General features: G+C 39.4%; 1 protein-coding gene across 1 annotated transcript in view; it reads right to left on the bottom strand.

Moving 5' to 3' along the window:
- Positions 1-21,227, bottom strand: part of LOC124794951 — a 461,391-nt gene that overhangs the window by 286,734 nt on the left and 153,430 nt on the right. The window contains exons 5-6 of the mRNA XM_047258666.1: positions 19,067-19,249; positions 2,486-2,629 (exon numbers count right to left, since the gene is read on the bottom strand). Of these exons, the coding sequence (XP_047114622.1) occupies positions 2,486-2,629; positions 19,067-19,249 (327 nt within the window). The remainder of the gene's footprint in view (positions 1-2,485; positions 2,630-19,066; positions 19,250-21,227) is intronic.

Below are 21,227 nucleotides of genomic sequence, written 5' to 3'. Positions count from 1 at the left end.
AGTTATCATCAAAACTAAATTATTTGGTGACGTATATCTGAGTTCTATGAAGAGGGTATAACATCATCTGACATCACAAAAAGTAGAACTATTGCATTACCCAAGAAGGCAAGTGCAAAGGACTGTACAAACTATAAAACACTGCCCCTTCTGTCACCTGTCTTTGAATTGGCTCAGTTTTCTATACTCATACATTATAGGGATTAGAGAAATTTGACTGAAACACAGCTCGCACTTGTGTGGCTACAACTGATTTCACCCACTCATTCTACTTCAGATTGCTTTTATGATTGATACTGAATAGTTAGCTGATGTAACTCTTTTCATATATATGTTACTGAAGCAATGATATAAAAATATGGGCTTCTTTTTCGTTTAATGTATATATTCTTTCCATTATTTGAGTTCTTTACATTGAGATTCATTGTCATTCACTACACCAAGAGGAAATTTTTTATATATAATCTTTTATACTTCCACTGCTTCCACATAATTTACACAAGAACAACAATGCAATTGAATAATCTGGAAGCTACTGACCCAGTTTAACAGATCAATTGTTAAAACTGTGGAAGTTCATTAATACTTCATTGTTGCAAGTGTGCAGTTATTTGACATTCTGTTAAAAATTTATTTTCTGGGATAAGATTAGTATTGTATTATATTGTATTATACTTTATTTCATATTTTCTTTGATCAGTGTGTCATATCTTCAATGTATTAAAAAAAAATGCCCTCCACAAAAACTGCTCTACTGCCAACTTTATTTGTAAAAGCCAGCAAATCTCTCAAGATGGAATCCTTGAAGGGGAAAGTGCAAAAATTCTCACTATTATCCTGGTAAACCCTTGTCCCATTACTCCTGTACAGCATAGGTTACACAAGTGCTACAGGACAAGGAAAAAAAAGAATAGGTTTAACGTGTCATAATGTAAACATCCAATATAAACCAACAAAGGAAAACATACATATACACATTCTTACATGATACATTTAGTTGATTCATGAACATTTGTAGAAAAATTACTGATTTTGTATATTTAGAAACTCTTGTACATAACAAAAGCAGTGCTTTACTAGGGATGCCTTTAATTTATTCTTGAATACTGGCTCTTGAGAAATTTTTTTCTACTTTGTAATTGTATAATATTATGTCACAGTGGATTACACCTTTCTGATAAGATAATGTACTGGAGAAACTGAGCTGACCTTAATTCCATCTTTTAAGCCATGACTTATCTTTAGTGCTCTTTTTTCAAAGTGCAATGTTTTTTTCAACTTGTTACGTGTGTATTTCATTTCAAGTCCTGCTGAATTCACAGTCCCAAAACTTTCTTGGCACTAACATTTTCTATAATTTTTTGTTTTAATGTTGATCAGATCGATAAGTTAAAGATGAGACATAACTTTAATTTGTGTTGTATGTATTGGAATAGGGTTTTCTGCTGTCAACTGCAAACTTTCTATGCTAGATGCAGAGAGTAATGTAGTACTGTATTAGAAAATAGTATAGATTTTTTTAGGCTTACATGTCCAATGAGGCCATACACATAACTCAGAAAGAGTGATGGGCCCAGGATTGAACCCTGAGGAACTACGTTTTTTTACTGGTAACTCACTTGAAAATAAAATGCTGTGTCTCATTCCATTCTGAACTTTTGACTCATAAGGCTGTGCTACCTTCTGTCTACTGTTTTCTAGAAATAAACACAACAATCTGTGTGCTACATGTCTTATATGCACTGCATAAAAACCGGAACAACTCTTTCACTTTAAGCATAGATGATAAATCTATAGATTGGTAGCAAACACAATGTTTTTAGGAATGAACACTGTCAACTAAGATGGAGAGAAAATACAAATATCAAAAAGAAAGTCTTCAGCATGCTATGCTCTTAGGATGTTAGCATCAGCCATAATTCTCATTGCTAAGTTGACTCTTACATTTTCTTTCTTGAAGTGACATTTTGCTTTGTAAATGAGGTTTTCTACCTCTGTATCTAGTGAACCTAACTGTGTATCCGTATACACAAGACATGTTATCAGCATACATGATAATATGGTGACTGTTGTTTAGGATTCTTCAGAAGTAATTCATGCAACATAAACAGGAAATGAGATAAAATATTGCCTTGACATATAGCAAAATTTATATGGCATTTGCTATCCTTGATTTTTGTTCATTCAATTACCTCTCCATTCTAGAGAGAGCTTCTGAATGCTGTTGCATGTTTCCTAAAAGTGTTAGCCATATCTCTTATTTTCACAATGTTTTCTTTCATTAACATCTCATTCTCAAATATGAATGTAGCAGTCTAAAAAATTTCTCTTTTGCATCCTAACTGTGCTTTGCCAACAATACCTTGCAGACTGGCTGAAGTTCATGCAGCACCCTTATCTATTGCCTTCATTGTATAATAAGCATTCATTATTCTTATCAGGAAAATAAATTACACAGAAACAACGAATTTTACTTTTCACTTACAGAAGAGGACGACCAGGTTATCTATGGAAGAAATAAGTGTCTCCAGCGTTTTGGAGGTGACATCCTCAATGACATCTTCTTCATCACCTGTAGATTTATTTTGCACAAGCCATTCCAGCACATCTTCTTCTTTTGTTAGGTCACCTGTATATAGAGAGAGTATATAGAGAGTACAATCTAGCTTCTGCACCATTTCAGTGCAGTAATGTGTTCATTGTAAATAAGTATCATAGTAGTTGTACTACACGTTTATTACCTCATAAATAAATAAAAAACTTTTTTTTTTTTAAATTCAGTGCATTACTATTTGTAAAATGACTCTTTCATAGAGTGTTCATTAAAAAATGACGATCATCCCACTTGGGACCTGCGGAATGGTACATTAGCTTATTTGTTTTAGTTGTAAATATTTGTCATGTATTGTTGTTTTTCTGACATGTTCTACATCCTGGCAGACCTCCTCACTACGGATCAATTGGAATGAAAGTAAATCTAATCTAATCTAGAGAGCTGACAAGCAACTGAATGTGGGTTTTACATTTTGAAATTTTAGTCAAGATATCACTTAAGTAAAATAAAGGATCAGCCCAGAAAGACAACACACTGAATGCCTCTCAATATAAAGTACTAAGAAGATGCAAATTAATTTTTGACTTCCTTACATTTATGGGTGATTTTTATACATAATATGCACCAAAATATTCCTGAGAAATTTTTTTTCACTGTATGATACAGGTGTTCTTAATTTACCTTGTGGTTTAAGTTTTTATAATGATTCAGAAAATATTGTTCTTGTGAAACACAACTAGTCTGTATACACAGGAAGGAATGAGTGCTATTGACAGGGTATTTCCTTGTTTCTACAAGTTTCTGACACCATTCTTCGCAAGGGACTTCCAAACAAATTGCAAGCCTATGGAGTATTGTCTCAGTTATGTGACTTTCCTGTCAGAAAGGACATAATTTATAGCAACTGATAGATAGTCATAGAATAAAACAGAAATGATGAAATGATATCTGGCCTTCCTCACGGAAGTGTTATAGGCTCTCTGCTGTTTCTAATCTATATATGAATGATTTCAGAGAGAATCTGAGCAGTCCTCTTTGATTGTTTGCACATGATGATGTCATTTACTCTTTAGTAAAGTCAGCAGGAAGATCAAAACTAAATTTTGTAATGACATAGACACAATATCTGTATGTGCAAAAGTGTCAAGAGTCAGTGAATAAGGAGAAGTGTACGTGTCAGGTCATCAATATGAGCACGAAAAGTTTTCCATTATATTTCTGTTACATGATAAACCACACAAATCTAAATGCTGTCATTTCAACTAAATACCAAGGGATAACAGTTACAAATGACTTAAATTGGAACAATTGTACAAATAATGTTGTGGGGAAGGCAAACCAAAGACTGCATTTTATTGGCAGAAGATGCAGTAGGTCTACCAGAGAGACTGCCTGCACTAAGCTTGTCTGTCCTCTGCTAGAGTACTGCTGTATGGTACGGGATCCTCACCAGATAAGATAAAAGAAGGACATTGAAAAAGACCAAAGACGGCTAGTTTTGCATTATCATGAAATAGGTGAGAGTTTCATTGATATGATATGCAAGTTGGGGTGGTAATCATTAAAACAAAGGCATGTACCATTGCAGCAAGAGCTTGTCACAAAATTTCAATCACCAACTTTCTCTTCAGAATCCGAAATACCATGTCGTTGTCCACATAAATAGGGAGAAATAATCATTGTAATAAAATACTAGAAATTAGAGCTTACACAGAAAGATTTAAGTGTTTGCTATTCGCGTTCACTGTTCAAGAGTGGAACAATGGTAGAAAGATAGCTTGAAGGTGGTTTGATGAACCTTCAGCCAGGCATTTAATTGTGAATTGCAGAGTAATGATGTAATGTAATTGGAGAGATAAATATATACTTACCAGGCAGTGGCAGGAGAAACACATTTAAAAGTATTTAAATTTGGAATCTTTCACAGCCAGTGGTTCTTCCTTCTGGCAGAAGCATTTGGAGAGGAAGGAAGAGGGGTGAAGGAAAAGGACTGGTGAGGTTTAGCAAACGAGGAGAGTTTTCTCCCAGAGTCAGGGGAGACTTACCAGACGGGACGAGAAGGAAAGACTGATTGTTGGAGAGTGCACCGGATGAGATTTGAAATGCTTAAATGTGGGAGATAGGGTAATGCCCAAGACAGAGATTACTGTGAAACACAGTGCATCGGATCACCACATTGTGTACCATGATTCATCACTCCACAAACATTTTTCCACTGTTCAGTTGTCCCATGTTTATGCTCCTTATACCAAGTGTGGCGTCGTTTGGCATTTACCGGCGTGATGTGTGGCTGATGGGCACCTCCCACCTAACTGTCATAGTACCTGCAGTGGATCCTGATACAGTTTGGAATTCCTCTGTGATGATCTGGATAGATGTCTGCCTATTACACATTATGACCCTCTTCAACTGTCGGCAGTCTCTGCCACTCAACAGACAAAGGACGGCATGTATGCCTTTTGTGCTATATGTGTTCCTTCACGTTTACACTTCACTATCACATCAGAAACAGTGGACCTAGAGATCATTAGGAGTGTGGAAATCTCACTTACAGATTTATGACACAAATGACACCCAATCACCTGACCACGTGAGTTTCGCAGAGCACCCAATGTCTAATGACTACTGAGGTCGCTGGAGTACCTGGCAGTAGGTGGCAGCACAATGCATCTAACATGAAAAACATATGTTTTAGGGGGTGTCTGGATACTTTTTAATCATGTAGTGTAGATGCATGTTTAATATGGCACAAACATAGGTATTTGACTATGGTATACTAAATATCAGTGTGTAGCCACAACCTTTATTTTGCATTCAGATCCATTGGCTTTGCCAAAAAATAGCCAAATGATCAGTTTCAACATAATCTAGAGCTCAGAGGATGCTACAGATCAGTCTTATCACAACTAAAATTTAGGGCGGGGGGTCCACTATCACCTACATGTTGTTGGTAGAAGAAAACTATTAGCTAAATGACATGATTGTGAAAATGATGTGGCCTAGAAATTTCAGATGTGTTCAGAAAGCAAAGGAACAAGAATAAATAAAACAATAGTTATCGAGAATATAGGTTTGAATACAACTGTGTTTTGCTACCAATGGCCTTATTGGATGAAAAAAATGTTTATTTTAACACCACAGAACTTCACTAGGTTTGATCATATTGGAAGAAGTATCCCATTTCCCTCATCTGACTTGCATGCCCGCTAACAAAGTAATATTAAAAAACAAATAAATAAAAAATAAAAATCTTTTGTTCCCAGCTATCCGGGCTACTGCGCAAATTAGCAGTAGCTGACCACTGGCAATTATGCAACAGGTGAAATTAGTATTAATTAACTTTGAAAATATGGTTCCAAACAAAATGCAAATCTTTGACTTCTAGTTTAATGTGGTAACATTTAATGAATGACATCACAAGCTGTATATCATGGCTAATACCTATGTAGTGGCAAATATTCACACTAGAGATCAACACACAAATAAAGTCTTGAATGACAATAAATTGTTAGTCATTAGCTAACTTAGAAACACTTCCCTGCCACTGAGGCAGAAAAAGGTTCTTAAAACTAATAAAATATGCTAGGTCTGCTATATAGGGTATAATGAAATCTGGAATGACGAAAATTATATTTCGTATAACGAGAAAAGAATAAAAATTAAAGGATACCCTATAAACCAGATAAGAAATGTCAACCCGTTATGTTCAAAAATTTACTTCTGAATGTCAGTCAAAATGTACCGATTCAAGCGTTACAGTAAAGTTGAGCTGATCACCATAAACAGTTAAGGTAGCATGATAGCCCGTAGGCAGCGTTCATTTATTTATTTATTTGTTTTGATCCTCTGAATCATAGATTGTACAGAAATGCACATCATGATATAGGACAGGTCATTTGATACATATCAGGCATTTATAAGAAGAGGTACATGTCTATGAATCTATAAAATGATTAAATATTTATATCACATGTGTAATGTACTTAGGTCTCCTATTTATTCTGTACCAGAATTTAGCATTTACACCAATAAAACTTACATTCAGTTATGTTACATAAGGTCAATAGTTTGGTATCCATTATGTCTATGAATCTACAAAATGATTACATGTTTATATCACATGTGTAATGTACTTAGGTCTTATATTTATTCTGTACCAGAATTTAGCATTTATACCAATAAAACTTACATTCAGTTATGTTATGTAAGGTCAATAGTTTTTTAACCATTACCTGATGTTTTTGTTGAGCAGTTCCTTATAGCAGGTTGTTTTCAAGGAATTCCTGTATGCTGTGTGTTTAATTAGGAGTGACTATAGTTTTACTTTAAATCCTTCACTTGTGTAAGGTTCTTCACTGCTATTGGGATATGATTGTAGAGTTTTATTCCAACGCATTTGACACCTTTACTGTATAGTTTTGCTGAATGGGGAATTACTTGTAGAGAGTTCTTTGACCTTGCATCATGTTGGTGCCAGTTTGAGCTTATATCTAAGTTGCTAATATTTTTCTGGGTGAAACATAGTAGGTCCAGTATGTACTGACATGGGAGCGGTAATATGTTCATATTTTGGAACAGTGGTTTACAAGATTCTTTCTGCTGTTTGAATAATATTATTCTAACTGCTTATTTCTGGAGTTTAAACAGCCTCACTGCTTCTGCACTGTGGCCCCAAAAGATAATTCTGTAGCTTAATACAGAGTGGAAAAGAGCGTAGTACATTGTGTGAGCGTGCTGGTATTAACAATATTCCTCATTTTCTAATCATGAAACATACTTTACGCAATTTGGTGCAGGTTATATCAATATGACTTTTCCATGTAACTGTGTCAGTAATGGTAACCCCCAAAAATTTGGTTTCCTTTATATAGTTGATTTAATCATCGCTCAATGAGATATTTGGTACTGGTGGGTTTTTATTTTGGACTGTGTGGAAAGTGATACTAGCTGTCTTCTTTATATTTAGGAGCAGTCTGTTTGAATTAAGCCATGAGTTTAGTTGTGCTGTGCTCCTGTTTATTGCTTCTGGGAGATGTTCATTTGAGTCGGATATCATAATTGTGGTATCATCAGCAAATAGGAAGGTTCTGTTATTGTGTATATTTAAGGGGAGGTCATTTACATAAAGTAAGAATAATAATGGTCCCAACTCTGAGCATTGGGGAACTCCATGTTCTGTGATTTGGGTAGATGACTGTACAGTATTAGCAATTCCTGGTCGATTGGTTACGGTACATTCATTTGGATATATTGGTTTCTGTCTTTGAGGTAGCTGCTTAATGTGCGAAAGTTAAAATTTTAAAATAAGCCTAGGGCCTATATATTTTTTCTCTTTTCCGCTGTAGATTTAGGGCAATTTTGCGCCACGTTTAACGGCACCAAAAATTTGTAAAACTATCTGCAAGGCCTAAGGCAAGTGACGCACTAGTTAGGAACATTAATCAGCATAACTTAAGCAACGTACTGCAAATTACGGTATAACATTATTTATGTTTTAACTAAGCAGGCAAGCTGAGACTTCAACGCTTTACTGCAGGTCTCCTGTGTAGAACGTTCAGTCTGAATGATGAAACTTATTTCGTTGGCGCAGTTTCGCATTTCTCGAGGTTACATAAAACACACGTGAAATGTTAATTTCTCCGCTTACACGGCTTGCACCTCCTCTAGTGGCGTTTTTCTGACACGTTTATTAAAAATAATTACATAAATTTTAGCAACTTTGGCGGTGCTACATACTACTGTCATCACAACAGAGTGCCTTAAATCACGGCATTGCACTGATATTACCAGTACGTAACAGTTTGTCATTAAGTAAGCGGAATCACCAAGCCAGGCGCGCCATTAAGTGAAGTGTTGAAATCCTGGGAAACATCCGCTATTGACATCGCCCTCATAAGAGGAAACATAAAAGGGGACATAAGCCCACTTTGGAATGCAAACCACACGCCTATAAGAATACACATCCCGATGAACATAGTCATACAAAGTGATTGGAAGGCAAGAGAGAACCAAGAGAAGAGACTGCTCTCAAGGAGACTGGATCCAAGGAAAGTGGAAGAATACCACGACCAGATAGAACAAATTGAGTCCTTAATCGACAACTCAAAAGTAGAGGAGGCAGCACTTGAACTGGAGAAACTCTTAAAGCAAGCAACTACCCCCAGGAAAGTGAGAAGAACTAAACCATGGTTCGATCAAGTGTTATCAGCAAAGAAAAGAAGTACTCCAAGCTTTACACCGACTAAAAACGGACATAGATAATCACTCACTACTACAAACATATGCTGAGAAAAGAAGTTCCTACAAAACACTAACGAGGGAGAAGAGAATGGCACACAGGGAAGAAGAGGGAAGAAGACTAGCTGAAGAAGCCAAGAGAGACCCATTCATTGCAATCCGCCCCCGAAAGCAGGCACAGTCACACTATATAAGCATGGAAGAATGGACGAGACATTTCAAAGACTTTCTCAACAAAGATGGTAGAGAAGGAGCACAGGTAGCAAGTCAAGAGCTCACACCGCAAGAGATGGCAACCTGGTCCCCACTCACTCCGAATGAGGTCCGAAACATCATTGAATCAACAAAAAGGAAGAAAGCAGCGAGACCGGACATGCTTTACAACGAATACCTTAAAGATATAGCCCATCTGCTAGCACCAACCTGGACAAAACTTTATAACAAATGCATTGAAACAGCAAAAATCCCAGGGCAGTGGAGAAAATCAATAGTAAGGGTAATGTACAAATGGAGGGGCGATCCAAAGGACACAAACAAATACAGAGGAACAGCCTTGGAAAACAACCCTTTTAAGGTATTCACAAAACTAATCACAGGAAGAATGAGACACACTTTGGAAGACCACCTCCCAGAATCTCAATTCGGGTTCAGGGAGAAAAGATCCACTATCACAGCAGTGGAGCTGCTTTTAAAAAACATAGGGGAAACCATCGATAAGAAGCAAAAATATTATGCTGTATTCATAGACTTCACAAAGGCCTTCGACCTCTTCGACCGATCATTAGTAAAATGGATGCTCGATGAAACCCTGGGAAGAGACAGCGTCTGGACGAGGATTATAAACTCCATAAATGAATGGAATGAGATAAGGATCTCGGACAACCTCGACCTGTCTGAACCAATAAGGCAAACAAAGGGAGTACTCCAAGGAGACCCACTAAGCCCGCTCCTGTTCATTCTGGCAGCAAAGGACATTATGGAAATCGCTCATGACGAAGATGTCGAAGCATAGGCTATGCCTACGCGGACGACATCGTGATAGGCTCAAAAAACTTACAGAAACTACAGGAGACTATAGAAGACGTGGAAAAATGGTGCAGAAAACACAAGTTTGTAATCAACACCGACAAAACGGAAATGATGGTATTCAGACCAGGCGGGCAAATCCCAAAAACGACAAGAATTGCACTACAAGGAAAGCAAATATCAATCACAAAAGATTACAAATATCTAGGGATAACACTCCAGCCGTCCGCAAAGTGCTTCACTAAACACACAACAGAGAAAGCGACACAGGCCATCAGACCGATAAACGAAATAAGTTCCATCAGAACACTAAATCTAGACACAGCTATGGCACTCTTCAAATCAAAAATAATACCGATACTGGCTTATGGGATAGAAATCATATGGATACACCTAAATGGAAAGAACTTAGAAACATTGGAAAGAGTAAAAGCAACCTATATCAAAAGAGCATTAGGGGTAGCAAAAACCACAAGATCAAGATTAGTCTACCTTCTCGCCCGAGAATCTTTCCTCATCGAGGATTTAAGGACAATGTTCTTACTTCCCAACACATCAGCATCGGAGAACCTACTAAGATCACTACTCAAGAAAAGAGAGGAAGTACCAACGGAATTCTATGGATCCGGGGCCATGATCGACCGCCCTTGGACAGCAGCAAATTTTGAGATGAGACACGTACTTACAAGACTCGCAGTACACGGATTCCACCATGAAATTTGTGCAAATACAACATACCACGAACCGTCAAACCTTTGCTAGTGTACACTATGTGGTCAGTCTTGTGAGAGATACCATATAGAAATATGAAACAAGAGGACCAGATCAATTAGAGATTATGCATCAAATGATGATTTTTCCTTAAACATAGAACAGATACATTTCCCAACTGTTTGCAATACTTATCTGTCACTTATTTCCCAACTGTTTGCAATAGTTATGTGTCACTTCAATTTAACAATTACCTTCAATCGATGGATAATTGCCCACGGGAATTAGCTGCAATTGACACTATGGTAGTATATTTTTGAGGAAGCACTGATAAAATCAGCAAATGTAACTCCTGAAACGAGGTACTGATTATGAGTGTGAGAATGAAAACAGATACTTGATTGCAGTTCTCTCAAGCACAGTAACAGACGGAACGGAATCCAAGGCACAGTTTTATAAAGAAACAGAAGAGTGAAAAACAAATTCGCACACAAATGCACGCTCGTACTGTCACTCGACTCCAGATGCTTCGAAGACAATTCAACAAAGAACAGGTGTTTGCGGCTGCTGCAACAATTAGGTTCAACGTATATCAAACCTGTCATAACATTATCGATAGCGACAGCGTACGATTCAGCAATCTGAATCTCGTATTTTCTATCTAGAAACAAAATAAGTTGTTGTTTTTATGTCGCGAACTAGGTGACGGTATCTCGTAATTCTACGATCAACTGACACGACGAGAAAGACATTTCTTTGGAATAGAAGTCCTACCTTGGAACATCCCATTTTCATCTGTTACAGCACATCCAGAGAAGTTTATCATCTGTTCCACTAATATTAATGTCGCTTCCTGAACTTTGGAAGAGTTTGAATTTCAGTTGTCGTTGTGAGTTTTTCGGATAAAATTACTCCAGAAGGGTTTTTACTGTCAGCTACGAAGATTTCGGAGCAAGAGATGTGTTCCATTCATTGCAACGGTATACGTAAGTCATCTGTCACACATTTAAATTAATTTACTCTCACGAAATTTGAAAAAAAATTCAAACACTCCAGGGATAAGAAAATAGTTGCTTTTAGGTGTCGTAAATTAATTCACCCATTGCTGTATGCCACACTTTTAATGCGCTCGGAATTCTTGGTCGAAATTAAGTCAAATTGTTGAAATCAACGCGATGCAGTTAGGATACGTAGAAAATATTTTGTCGTCATTTAATAGGGCAGAACCATTAAGCGAAATTCAAAACACTCTTATTAAATCAGTATATTGAAACAGTACAAAGCAGGGGTACATTAACGGTACAGTTAATTTATTTGAACAGTTTCAGCTACTGCATTATTTTTAGGTTTGGATGTTATATTTAAACTCTGAACCTAGCAAGTTCTCGTTGTTCACGTATCGGTAATAGTTTCCAATTTACTGGCGTCATCTACAATTATACTGTTATAATATACAGCGTTGCATGAGGAACAAAATGACGTAGCAACTTATTTTATCCACAGACACCTTTTTCTCGAAGTGAAGTATGTATCACAAATACCGAACTAATAAGAAAGTATGGTTAACTTTACACAAATTTATGGCTTTTGTTATGAATGGTGCCAGCTTTTCGCTGATTTGTATAGAGAAGTGTGAGAAACTGTATCGTATTAATGAGGGAACGCTCACGACGGTAGTTATACTGTGGAATTACACTAGTGACTAGACTCTCGGATAATCCGGCCCTCAGTAGTCCTGCCTCTCAGTAATCCGACGCACATCCAAAAACACGTGCACAATGAATTATCGTGTGCAACAATACTTAGTTACACAATGCTTTATATACTGTATTTGAAATTGTAGCTTTATTTACAGTTAGGAAACATGTCTTCTAAAAGGAAACACGTTACGCTAGACCTCAAGCAGAAACTCGAAATTTTAGATAAGTTAAATCGAGGTTCTTCGCAGAAAGCCATTGCTGCTGAGTTCAATGTTGGACGAGCAACTATTTATGACATCAAAAAAAAAAAAAAATAGAAGATGTTATTCGATAGTACTCAACACAAATGGAGAGTGAGTTGGGGAAAACGGAGGGTTATACGAAAGGGTTAGAAAGTAGAACTGGATGTAGCTGTTTATAGATGGTTCATGCAACAATACAGTAAAGGCCAAAACGACTTGGCATGCGGCAGATCGTCGGGGGCTCAGCTAACGATAAGGATGCTGAATTTCTAAACAAAGTACGGAAGATAATAGAGGAAGAAGATTTAACTGCTGATGCCTTGTATAATGCTGACGGAACGGGACTTTTTTTACAAGATGCTTCCTTCAAAAACATTAGCTTCCAAGGACGAGAATGAAGCTCATGGTTACAGGCAACAGAAACGGCGCGTAACATTAATGGCGTGTTGTAATGCAAATGGGAGTCATAAACTACCTCTTATGGTGACTGGAAAATCCCAACATCCACGTTGTTTTCAACATACTGACATAAATACTCAGTGCAGTATTGCGCTCAGAAGAAAGCGTGGATGGACAGACAAATAGTCTCTCGGTGGTTCCATGAAACGTTTGTACCAGCAGTGAGAAAAGAGCTAAAGAAAAAAAAGTTTCCACTGAAAGCTATCCTTATAATTGACATCTCTCCCAGTCATCCTTCAGATGTTTCTCTCAAGTGCGATGGTATACATGTACAAGCACTCTTTCTCCCACCCATTGTGACAGCCCTAATTCAGCCTATGGAACAGGGAATTGTGGAATCAATTAAACGTCTTTATCGACATTCACTTCTCGTCTCCTTGCTGAACGAAGGGGAAAACGTCTCTATCGAGACTATGCTGAAGGCGTGGAAAGCAATTAACGTATGTGACGTTTTCCAAGCAGCCGAAGCATGGGATAAAGTGGAGAGCGCTACCACAATGAAGAGCTGGAGAAAATTATGGCTATCCATTGATGCCGAATTGGATCCAGTAGTGGCAGCGATGAGCCAGTCAATACGGAATTATCAACTACTTTGTGCATTGACATGTTCCACAACCTTCCAGGAGGAGAAGAAATTGATGATGAAGATGTTATGAATGAGGAAAACTGTGATACAGACCAAACTTTAAGAGATGGAGTTCTCACACTGCTGGTGCTGAAGCTCCCGAGGTCGTCCTGGAGAACATTATGCAACAAGCAGATACATGCAGTACTGATGTAATCTTGTAAGCGGTTGCGTGATAAAACATGTCACCATCGCGGATCATCATTGCGACAGTTAAAAATTAGTTTTATAGTGAGCGATATGACTGTATAGTCCTCTATGTTTTAAAATTGTATCCTTCGGTTTAATAAAGTAGAGTACACTATATCCCCTATGTTTTCAAAATAAATAAAAAACAAAATAAATGAATAAAATAAATTTCAGACATTCAATAATCTGGTACTTCCGCTAATCCTGCATCCATTTGTGCCAGGAATGGCCGGATTAGCGAGAGTCTAGTGTACTGTCATACGGGTATGCAGCGGTTTCAAGGGCGGAAATGGGGCTGCGTGGGAGGGAACTGGAACTATGACACCGCCGCATTCCTGTCCTTTAGGGTTTAAGTCTTAGTATGCTCTTGATCACTGCTACGTTCTTGACCTTTGGGTGTTCAAGAGTGAGTGTTTGTTACGAGCAGTGAGCCGTTTTTGGAAGACCTTGGTACTCTTTTCCGTATTCAATCCCATTTGACGCAACTTAACTGCCACGAAATCAATGCTAGACTGTAACAGACTTGGATAGATGATCAGTAACAGTAATAACTAAGCAGTGGAATGACAACAATTTTAGACACTGATATTTTAGTGCACGTGACGCAGTACGGAAGAGCACGTCCGATCGCATCCGCTACAGGTCTCAGCTTCGACTCCTCTTTTAGAAAACGTAATCAAATGCTTCCACAAGCGAGAAAATATCTAGACTTATTTATTTACTCATTTGTTCTTAGATTCCATGGGCCATCTGAGCCCATGGTACTTGGTCATGAAACGAGTCTGTACATAACTCACGTAATGATGAGAAATAGTTTGAAATAAAAACTACAAGAGAAGAAAAGATTTGCGTAATACGAGGTCTGTTCAAAAAATTCCGGAACATTCGTAATTTCATGCCAATGGTGCGCTGGAGCGAAATGCGGTTGAGGTCCCTGCCCACAATTCTGTTTAATGTGTAACTGCCGGAAGTTTCATTATTGCATGTCTTTCAGTTATTGTTCAGTACTGTATTGAGTAGAACGCTGTGTCGCACAGTTTGCGAATTTCGAGATGGCAGGGTTAGAGCAGAAACGCGTCTGCATTGCATTTTGCATGAAACTCAAGAAAACCTTTACTATAGACACAGTAAATGATGCAGAAGCCTACGGTGATGAGTGCTTTCTCTCGGTGTTACGAATGGCCACACGGTTTAAAAATGGTCGGGCGGAAATTGTAGATGGCCCACGTTCAGGACGCCTTTCGACGTCTACCGACGACGCTCAATGTCAAGAACGTCAACGAAATTGTGCGTAGAAATCGAAGAGAGACTGCAGTAGAATGTAACATTTCAGTCATGAAATCCTAACACAGCAGCTTGGAATGCATCGCGTTGCCGCCAAGTTCGTCCCATGGGTCATGAGTCAAGATCAGAAATATGTTCGCCTCGCAATCTGTGAAGAACTTTTGGATCACGCAAATGAGAACCAGATGTTCTTTAAGAGAATCGTAGTTGGTGATGAGACGTGAATCTACGGTTATGGTGTTGAGATCAAGGTTCAGTCTCCACAATGGGTCGGAAAAGGTTCTCCAAGACCAAAAAAGGCTCGTCAGGTCAGGTCAAATGTCAAAGCCATGCTGATAGTTTCCTTTGACTTTGGAGGATTAGCTCATCATGAATTCGTGCCACAGGGGGCAATTGTTAATTGATGGATCTATTGAGACGTTTTGCGACGCCTCCAAGAAAATGCGAGAAAGAAACGACCTGAAATCTGGCGAGACAGTTCATGGCTTTTGTATCACAATAACGTACCCGCACTTTCTTCCCCGTTGGTGCGGTACTATTGCACAGAAAACAAAATCACTGTGCTGCCTTTTTCTCCTTACTCTCCAGATTTTTTATTTCCTAAGTTGAAAACCCCGTTGAAAGGACGAAGATTTGCAACGATAGACGAGGTAAAGGAAAACTCGAAGGACGGAGCTTCGCGCCATCCAGCAAGAGGCGTGCCATGACTGCTTCCGGAAGTGGAAACGCCAAAGACTTCTTCCGGAGTGGAAACGGCATTGGGAGTGGTGTATCAGTTGTGGAGGAGAGTATTACGAAGAAACCAAACACAATAAGTAAAAGGTAGGCGTAGAAAAAAATTGTGGGCACGGTTCCAGATTTGTTTGAATAGATCTCGCACTTGCATATGAATAACACAATACTATGAACGAATTTTGGTTACTGTAATTCTTTTATAGAATAAACGGAATATGTTGTACAAGGCAGTCTCACTCTGTTTTACTGATGGAAGTATTATCCCAGTTTTCGTGTCGAGTATTCGAGTGATGATTGCAGTTCCCTTTGAATAAGTGCCATGCATAAACCTGCGCAAGTGGGAGCACCCGTCCGTCCCACTTCCCCCATCTGTGATTTGGCGTAGGCCTACATCATTTTTATTCATTACGGAATTCTCATACATTTCTAGAAACGATTTCCAGTGATCCCGCTAAACATCTCGTTTAGCCAATTGTAACATTACATGGCTGATCGTAGTAACATAGTATTATGGCTTTAGAATTGCTATGTAAAATGGCAGTTTTAGAGTCCTCCTCCCCACCATCACTCATTAATACCTCTCTGGATAAATGTCGGCGGACAGCCATGGTTCAGTAAATAGAAATACCAGAATTAGAAGAGCAAGACGCTTGAACAACGTCCCACAAATGGTTAACGAACTGACCCCACAGATCATTCTGATTATCCTTTACTGGACTGAGAATTTTCTTTGCGAATGCGCGCAGTTGACCCAGAATATGATACAGTACTAATCTAATTTCTAAAAGTTATGGCTACGTGAAAAAATAATAAATAGCACTGTGATTCGGAAACCACGTTGAATTGTAATTTCCTCACCAACTGGAGGAAGGAAAAATTCATACCACTTTGAGTAGGGCATGTATCTAATTAGGCAATGTGATTTTCAAACCCCTATGCCTTACAATCTCATAGCTACTGAAGAGAAATAAAGTTGCAGCTGATATATCTAGCTATGCTTTTGAATTCTTTTTCCTATTGCTTAGTAAAATACACTAACGAAATTAGCCTATTCTGTAACAAATTCCATATACTGCAAGCCGGAAGTAAAAAGTGATCTAGCATTTTTGATAGATTTACTAAGCATTTTGCACTATTTGAATTGCCCAAAAATTTATTCGAAGATACAGAATTTCTACGCATATCCGACCGTAACTTCGGGATCTCAAGATCAGTACCCAGTGAAATTATTTAAAAATTTCCTTGTACGCTATTCGAAGTGTGGAACGGTATTCTGTCTGTCGATCTTGCCGTAAATGCCTTCTCGTTCATATTGTTCAAAATGCTGGTCGCCGGCATAGCAGGACCACATTTGAAAGGCAAAAAGAAATAGTAGACTTTAACAATCCGTAGAGACGATGTCATTAGAGACGGACCTCGAGCTCAGATTGGAGAACGACAGGAAGACAACCGGACGTTTTCTTCTCAATGGAAGCGTATGGGCATTTGTCTTAAGTGATTAGGGAAAGCACGAAAAACATAAATCTACATGGCTGCACGGTGGTTTGAATCACGGTCCTGCTGAAAGCGAGTATGAGCGATGGACTACTTGGCTCGGTGGCCTTATTCGAATGCTTTGGGCGAGTACTGAGTGCGACAAGTTTTGATCGAGCATAAATTTGTGTAATCCGAAGTGTACACTTCTTCGAAACAGATGCGAAGTCATGTAGACAGATTTTTAGGCTTACTATATAAGCTTTTTCTTATGTTCTAACAGTGACGGTAAAATATTGACTGTAACGGGAAGTGCTCGTATGCCCAGTTGGACATAATACACTCCTGGAAATTGAAATAAGAACACCGTGAATTCATTGTCCCAGGAAGGGGAAACTTTATTGACACATTCCTGGGGTCAGATACATCACATGATCACACTGACAGAACCACAGGCACATAGACACAGGCAACAGAGCATGCACAATGTCGGCACTAGTACAGTGTATATCCACCTTTCGCAGCAATGCAGGCTGCTATTCTCCCATGGAGACGATCGTAGAGATGCTGGATGTAGTCCTGTGGAACGGCTTGCCATGCCATTTCCACCTGGCGCCTCAGTTGGACCAGCGTTCGTGCTGGACGTGCAGACCGCGTGAGACGACGCTTCATCCAGTCCCAAACATGCTCAGTGGGGGACAGATCCGGAGATCTTGCTGGCCAGGGCAGTTGACTTACACCTTCTAGAGCACGTTGGGTGGCACGGGATATATGCGGACGTGCATTGTCCTGTCCCTTGCCGGTCTAGGAATGGTAGAACGATGGGTTCGATGACGGTTTGGATGTACCATGCACTATTCAGTGTCCCCTCGACGATCACCAGTGGTGTACGGCCAGTGTAGGAGATCGCTCCCCACACCATGATACCGGATGTTGGCCCTGTGTGCCTCGGTCGTATGCAGTCCTGATTGTGGCGCTCACCTGCACGGCGCCAAACACGCATACGACCATCATTGGCACCAAGGCAGAAGGGACTCTCATCGCTGAAGACGACACGTCTCCATTCGTCCCTCCATTCACGCCTGTCGCGACACCACTGGAGGCGGGCTGCACGATGTTGGGGCGTGAGCGGAAGACGGCCTAACGGTGTGCGGGACCGTAGCCCAGCTTCATGGAGACGGTTGCGAATGGTCCTCGCCGATACCCCAGGAGCAACAGTGTCCCTAATTTGCTGGGAAGTGGCGGTGCGGTCCCCTACGGCACTGCGTAGGATCCTACGGTCTTGGCGTGCATCCGTGCGTCGCTGCGGTCCGGTCCCAGGTCGACGGGCACGTGCACCTTCCGCCGACCACTGGCGACAACATCGATGTACTGTGGAGACCTCACGCCCCACGTGTTGAGGAATTCGGCGGTACGTCCACCCGGCCTCCCGCATGCCCACTATACGCCCTCGCTCAAAGTCCGTCAACTGCACATACGGTTCACGTCCACGCTGTCGCGGCATGCTACCAGTGTTAAAGACTGCGATGGAGCTCCGTATGCCACGGCAAACTGGCTGACACTGACGGCGGCGGTGCACAAATGCTGCGCAGCTAGCGCCCTTCGACGGCCAACACCGCGGTTCCTGGTGTGTCCGCTGTGCCGTGCGTGTGATCATTGCTTGTACAGCCCTCTCGCAGTGTCCGGAGCAAGTATGGTGGGTCTGACACACCGGTGTCAATGTGTTCTTTTTTCCATTTCCAGGAGTGTACGTTTGAGTGTTCTATGAGATAGGCAACACAGTAATAAAAGCTAATACAAATAATTGTACAGTCATAGGGACGTGACTTACCCTCATAGATGATTGGGATCTGGTTGCGGTAGTAGACCAGTGCAGGGAGGCTCCCGAGGTTGTATTCTTCAGCGAGGCTCTCGTCGGCTATCTTGACGAACCCGATGCCCAGCTGGTCGGCTTCGTCGTCGATGTTCTCCAGCTCCAAAAGCGCCTTGGCGCACTTTCTGCACTCGGGCCTGTCTGCGGGTCATTCGGCAGTCTCTCTTAATTCAGCATACTACTCGCCAGCCGCCAGCTGCTCTCATCGTCTTGTTACTGCTTACTTTTTACCCATTGTTGAGAAGCATTCTTTGTCAACATCGCATCAACAACTGTTACATAATCTTTTCTTTTCTTTTTTTTATATCTCGGTTCTTTTATTCAACGGTGAACCGTAATCAAACTGCTTTTTCTTCCACTAATGTTTCATCCTAAAATATGAAATTTTTCTACAAAAAACCGACGGAGGAATTTATTAACATAGTAGCTCGTTTCGCGTAATGCTCCTGGATTCTGATGAATGTGTGTGGAAATACTTCCTAAACACGTTACCTACTCAGCTGAACTGAAATGTTTCCTTCTGAAGGAAAGGCACACGGCAAAGAATCCTCAAGTCTCAAGTGGTGTTTCAGGTTTCGTCAAGTTAGTCTGATATGTAAAAACCTGCCGTTGCCTGCTTGAGTTTAGGATGGTTGCATCGGACTTTTGTGTTGAAATTATGTCGCCAGTCAATTGCAGAGCGATCATTTGGTAGAACTTCTATTTTTGCCAGAAACAAAGCAGTTCACGCGATCTATTTGTCAACAATATTGCGCCGGTGCGAGATAGGGACCTTGATTAGAATTGATCTCGAAAATACTGAAATATACGGTTAATGGTTGTTTCAGGAAACAAATACTTCTTCATATGAATAAATGTGAAGAAGATAAATATTTATGTTGAAACCTGGACAGACAATTCTGTGCTCTCAGTCGGAAATAAGATAGCTTTTCGAATTTACCTCGCATAACAAGAAAAGAGATACGCAAGAGACTTTTAGTAAGCACTACTCTGCGATGAAAGCAGCTGACGACTTAAATAACAATACGGCAACAGCTGCGTGTGGCAACTGTGCCAAAACATTGGAAACCTGTGCCTCAAAAAGCATGCACTCCAAAGTGCGTCTAGTACACGCTACTACATCAGCAGCTTGGCACCACATGTGTTACATTACGCATCTATCTGAGCCTAACCACCACTATGTTTTTTCTTAATAAGTAATAAATAGATATGGCACTTGTACGTAATGTAAAGCCTGAGTAGTTGTACCATTAAATGATAGTGTTCAGGTCGCTATATGCATGTGGGCTTGTTGCTCTTTTACTTTGTATACAAAATGAATCAAATAAGACGTTCTCAAGTAAAATTTTGTTATATGGAATGCTTTAACATATTTAAAAATCAAAGATACAATTTTTTCCGAAAGAACTGTACAGAATATGTATGAAAATATAAATATATTTTGATATTTGCATTACAAGTTACTTTCGATAGAAAGTATTTTTTCATAATTATAATAAAGTTTCTGCGTAAGACAGTCATACAGTAATTATTATACTTAATGCTGCTAAGTCTCAATTGTGTTAATTTATCCCGACTATTTTTTTTTTCATTTCAAACATATGATGTTTGTGTTTTGATTGTAAGTAACATAAAGAAAGAAGAAATGCCTGAAAAGCGAAAAATGAACGCATGTTATTCCACAAAGCATTGAGCACAGATTTTGTAGGTATTAACAGCAGTAAAATAAAAAACAAAATAAAAAGAAGCAGAAAATAAAATAAAGAAGATTCCATGGTATAGTTAAACAGGCGTGTAAAACAAAGGTGATACGCTTTCAGTCTGGAAGCGTGACGTGAAAATCGAGGATGCACTGCCAACCTTTAAAGAGGAATAAAAAGCTGTGGGCAGTAATTTAGTTGACCTGGCTATTGTGACAGCAGAATGCTTCGTAGTATTCCCTACCAATGTAAGTTTGGCTCCATCGACCGTTTGAAATATTCCAGCCACATGACATTAATGTCTTGTATTGAATAACATTGTAAGCAGTCATTTGTACATTACATGTGTACATATGTGTGTTTTAGACATAAGAGTCCATGAATTCATTTATGAAAATAAACAATATTCTATCGGTTAT

Source organism: Schistocerca piceifrons, chromosome 4, assembly GCF_021461385.2.
Source record: "Schistocerca piceifrons isolate TAMUIC-IGC-003096 chromosome 4, iqSchPice1.1, whole genome shotgun sequence".
Taxonomy (NCBI): Eukaryota; Metazoa; Arthropoda; class Insecta; order Orthoptera; family Acrididae; genus Schistocerca; species Schistocerca piceifrons.
This window is presented reverse-complemented; position numbering and strand designations above follow the sequence as displayed.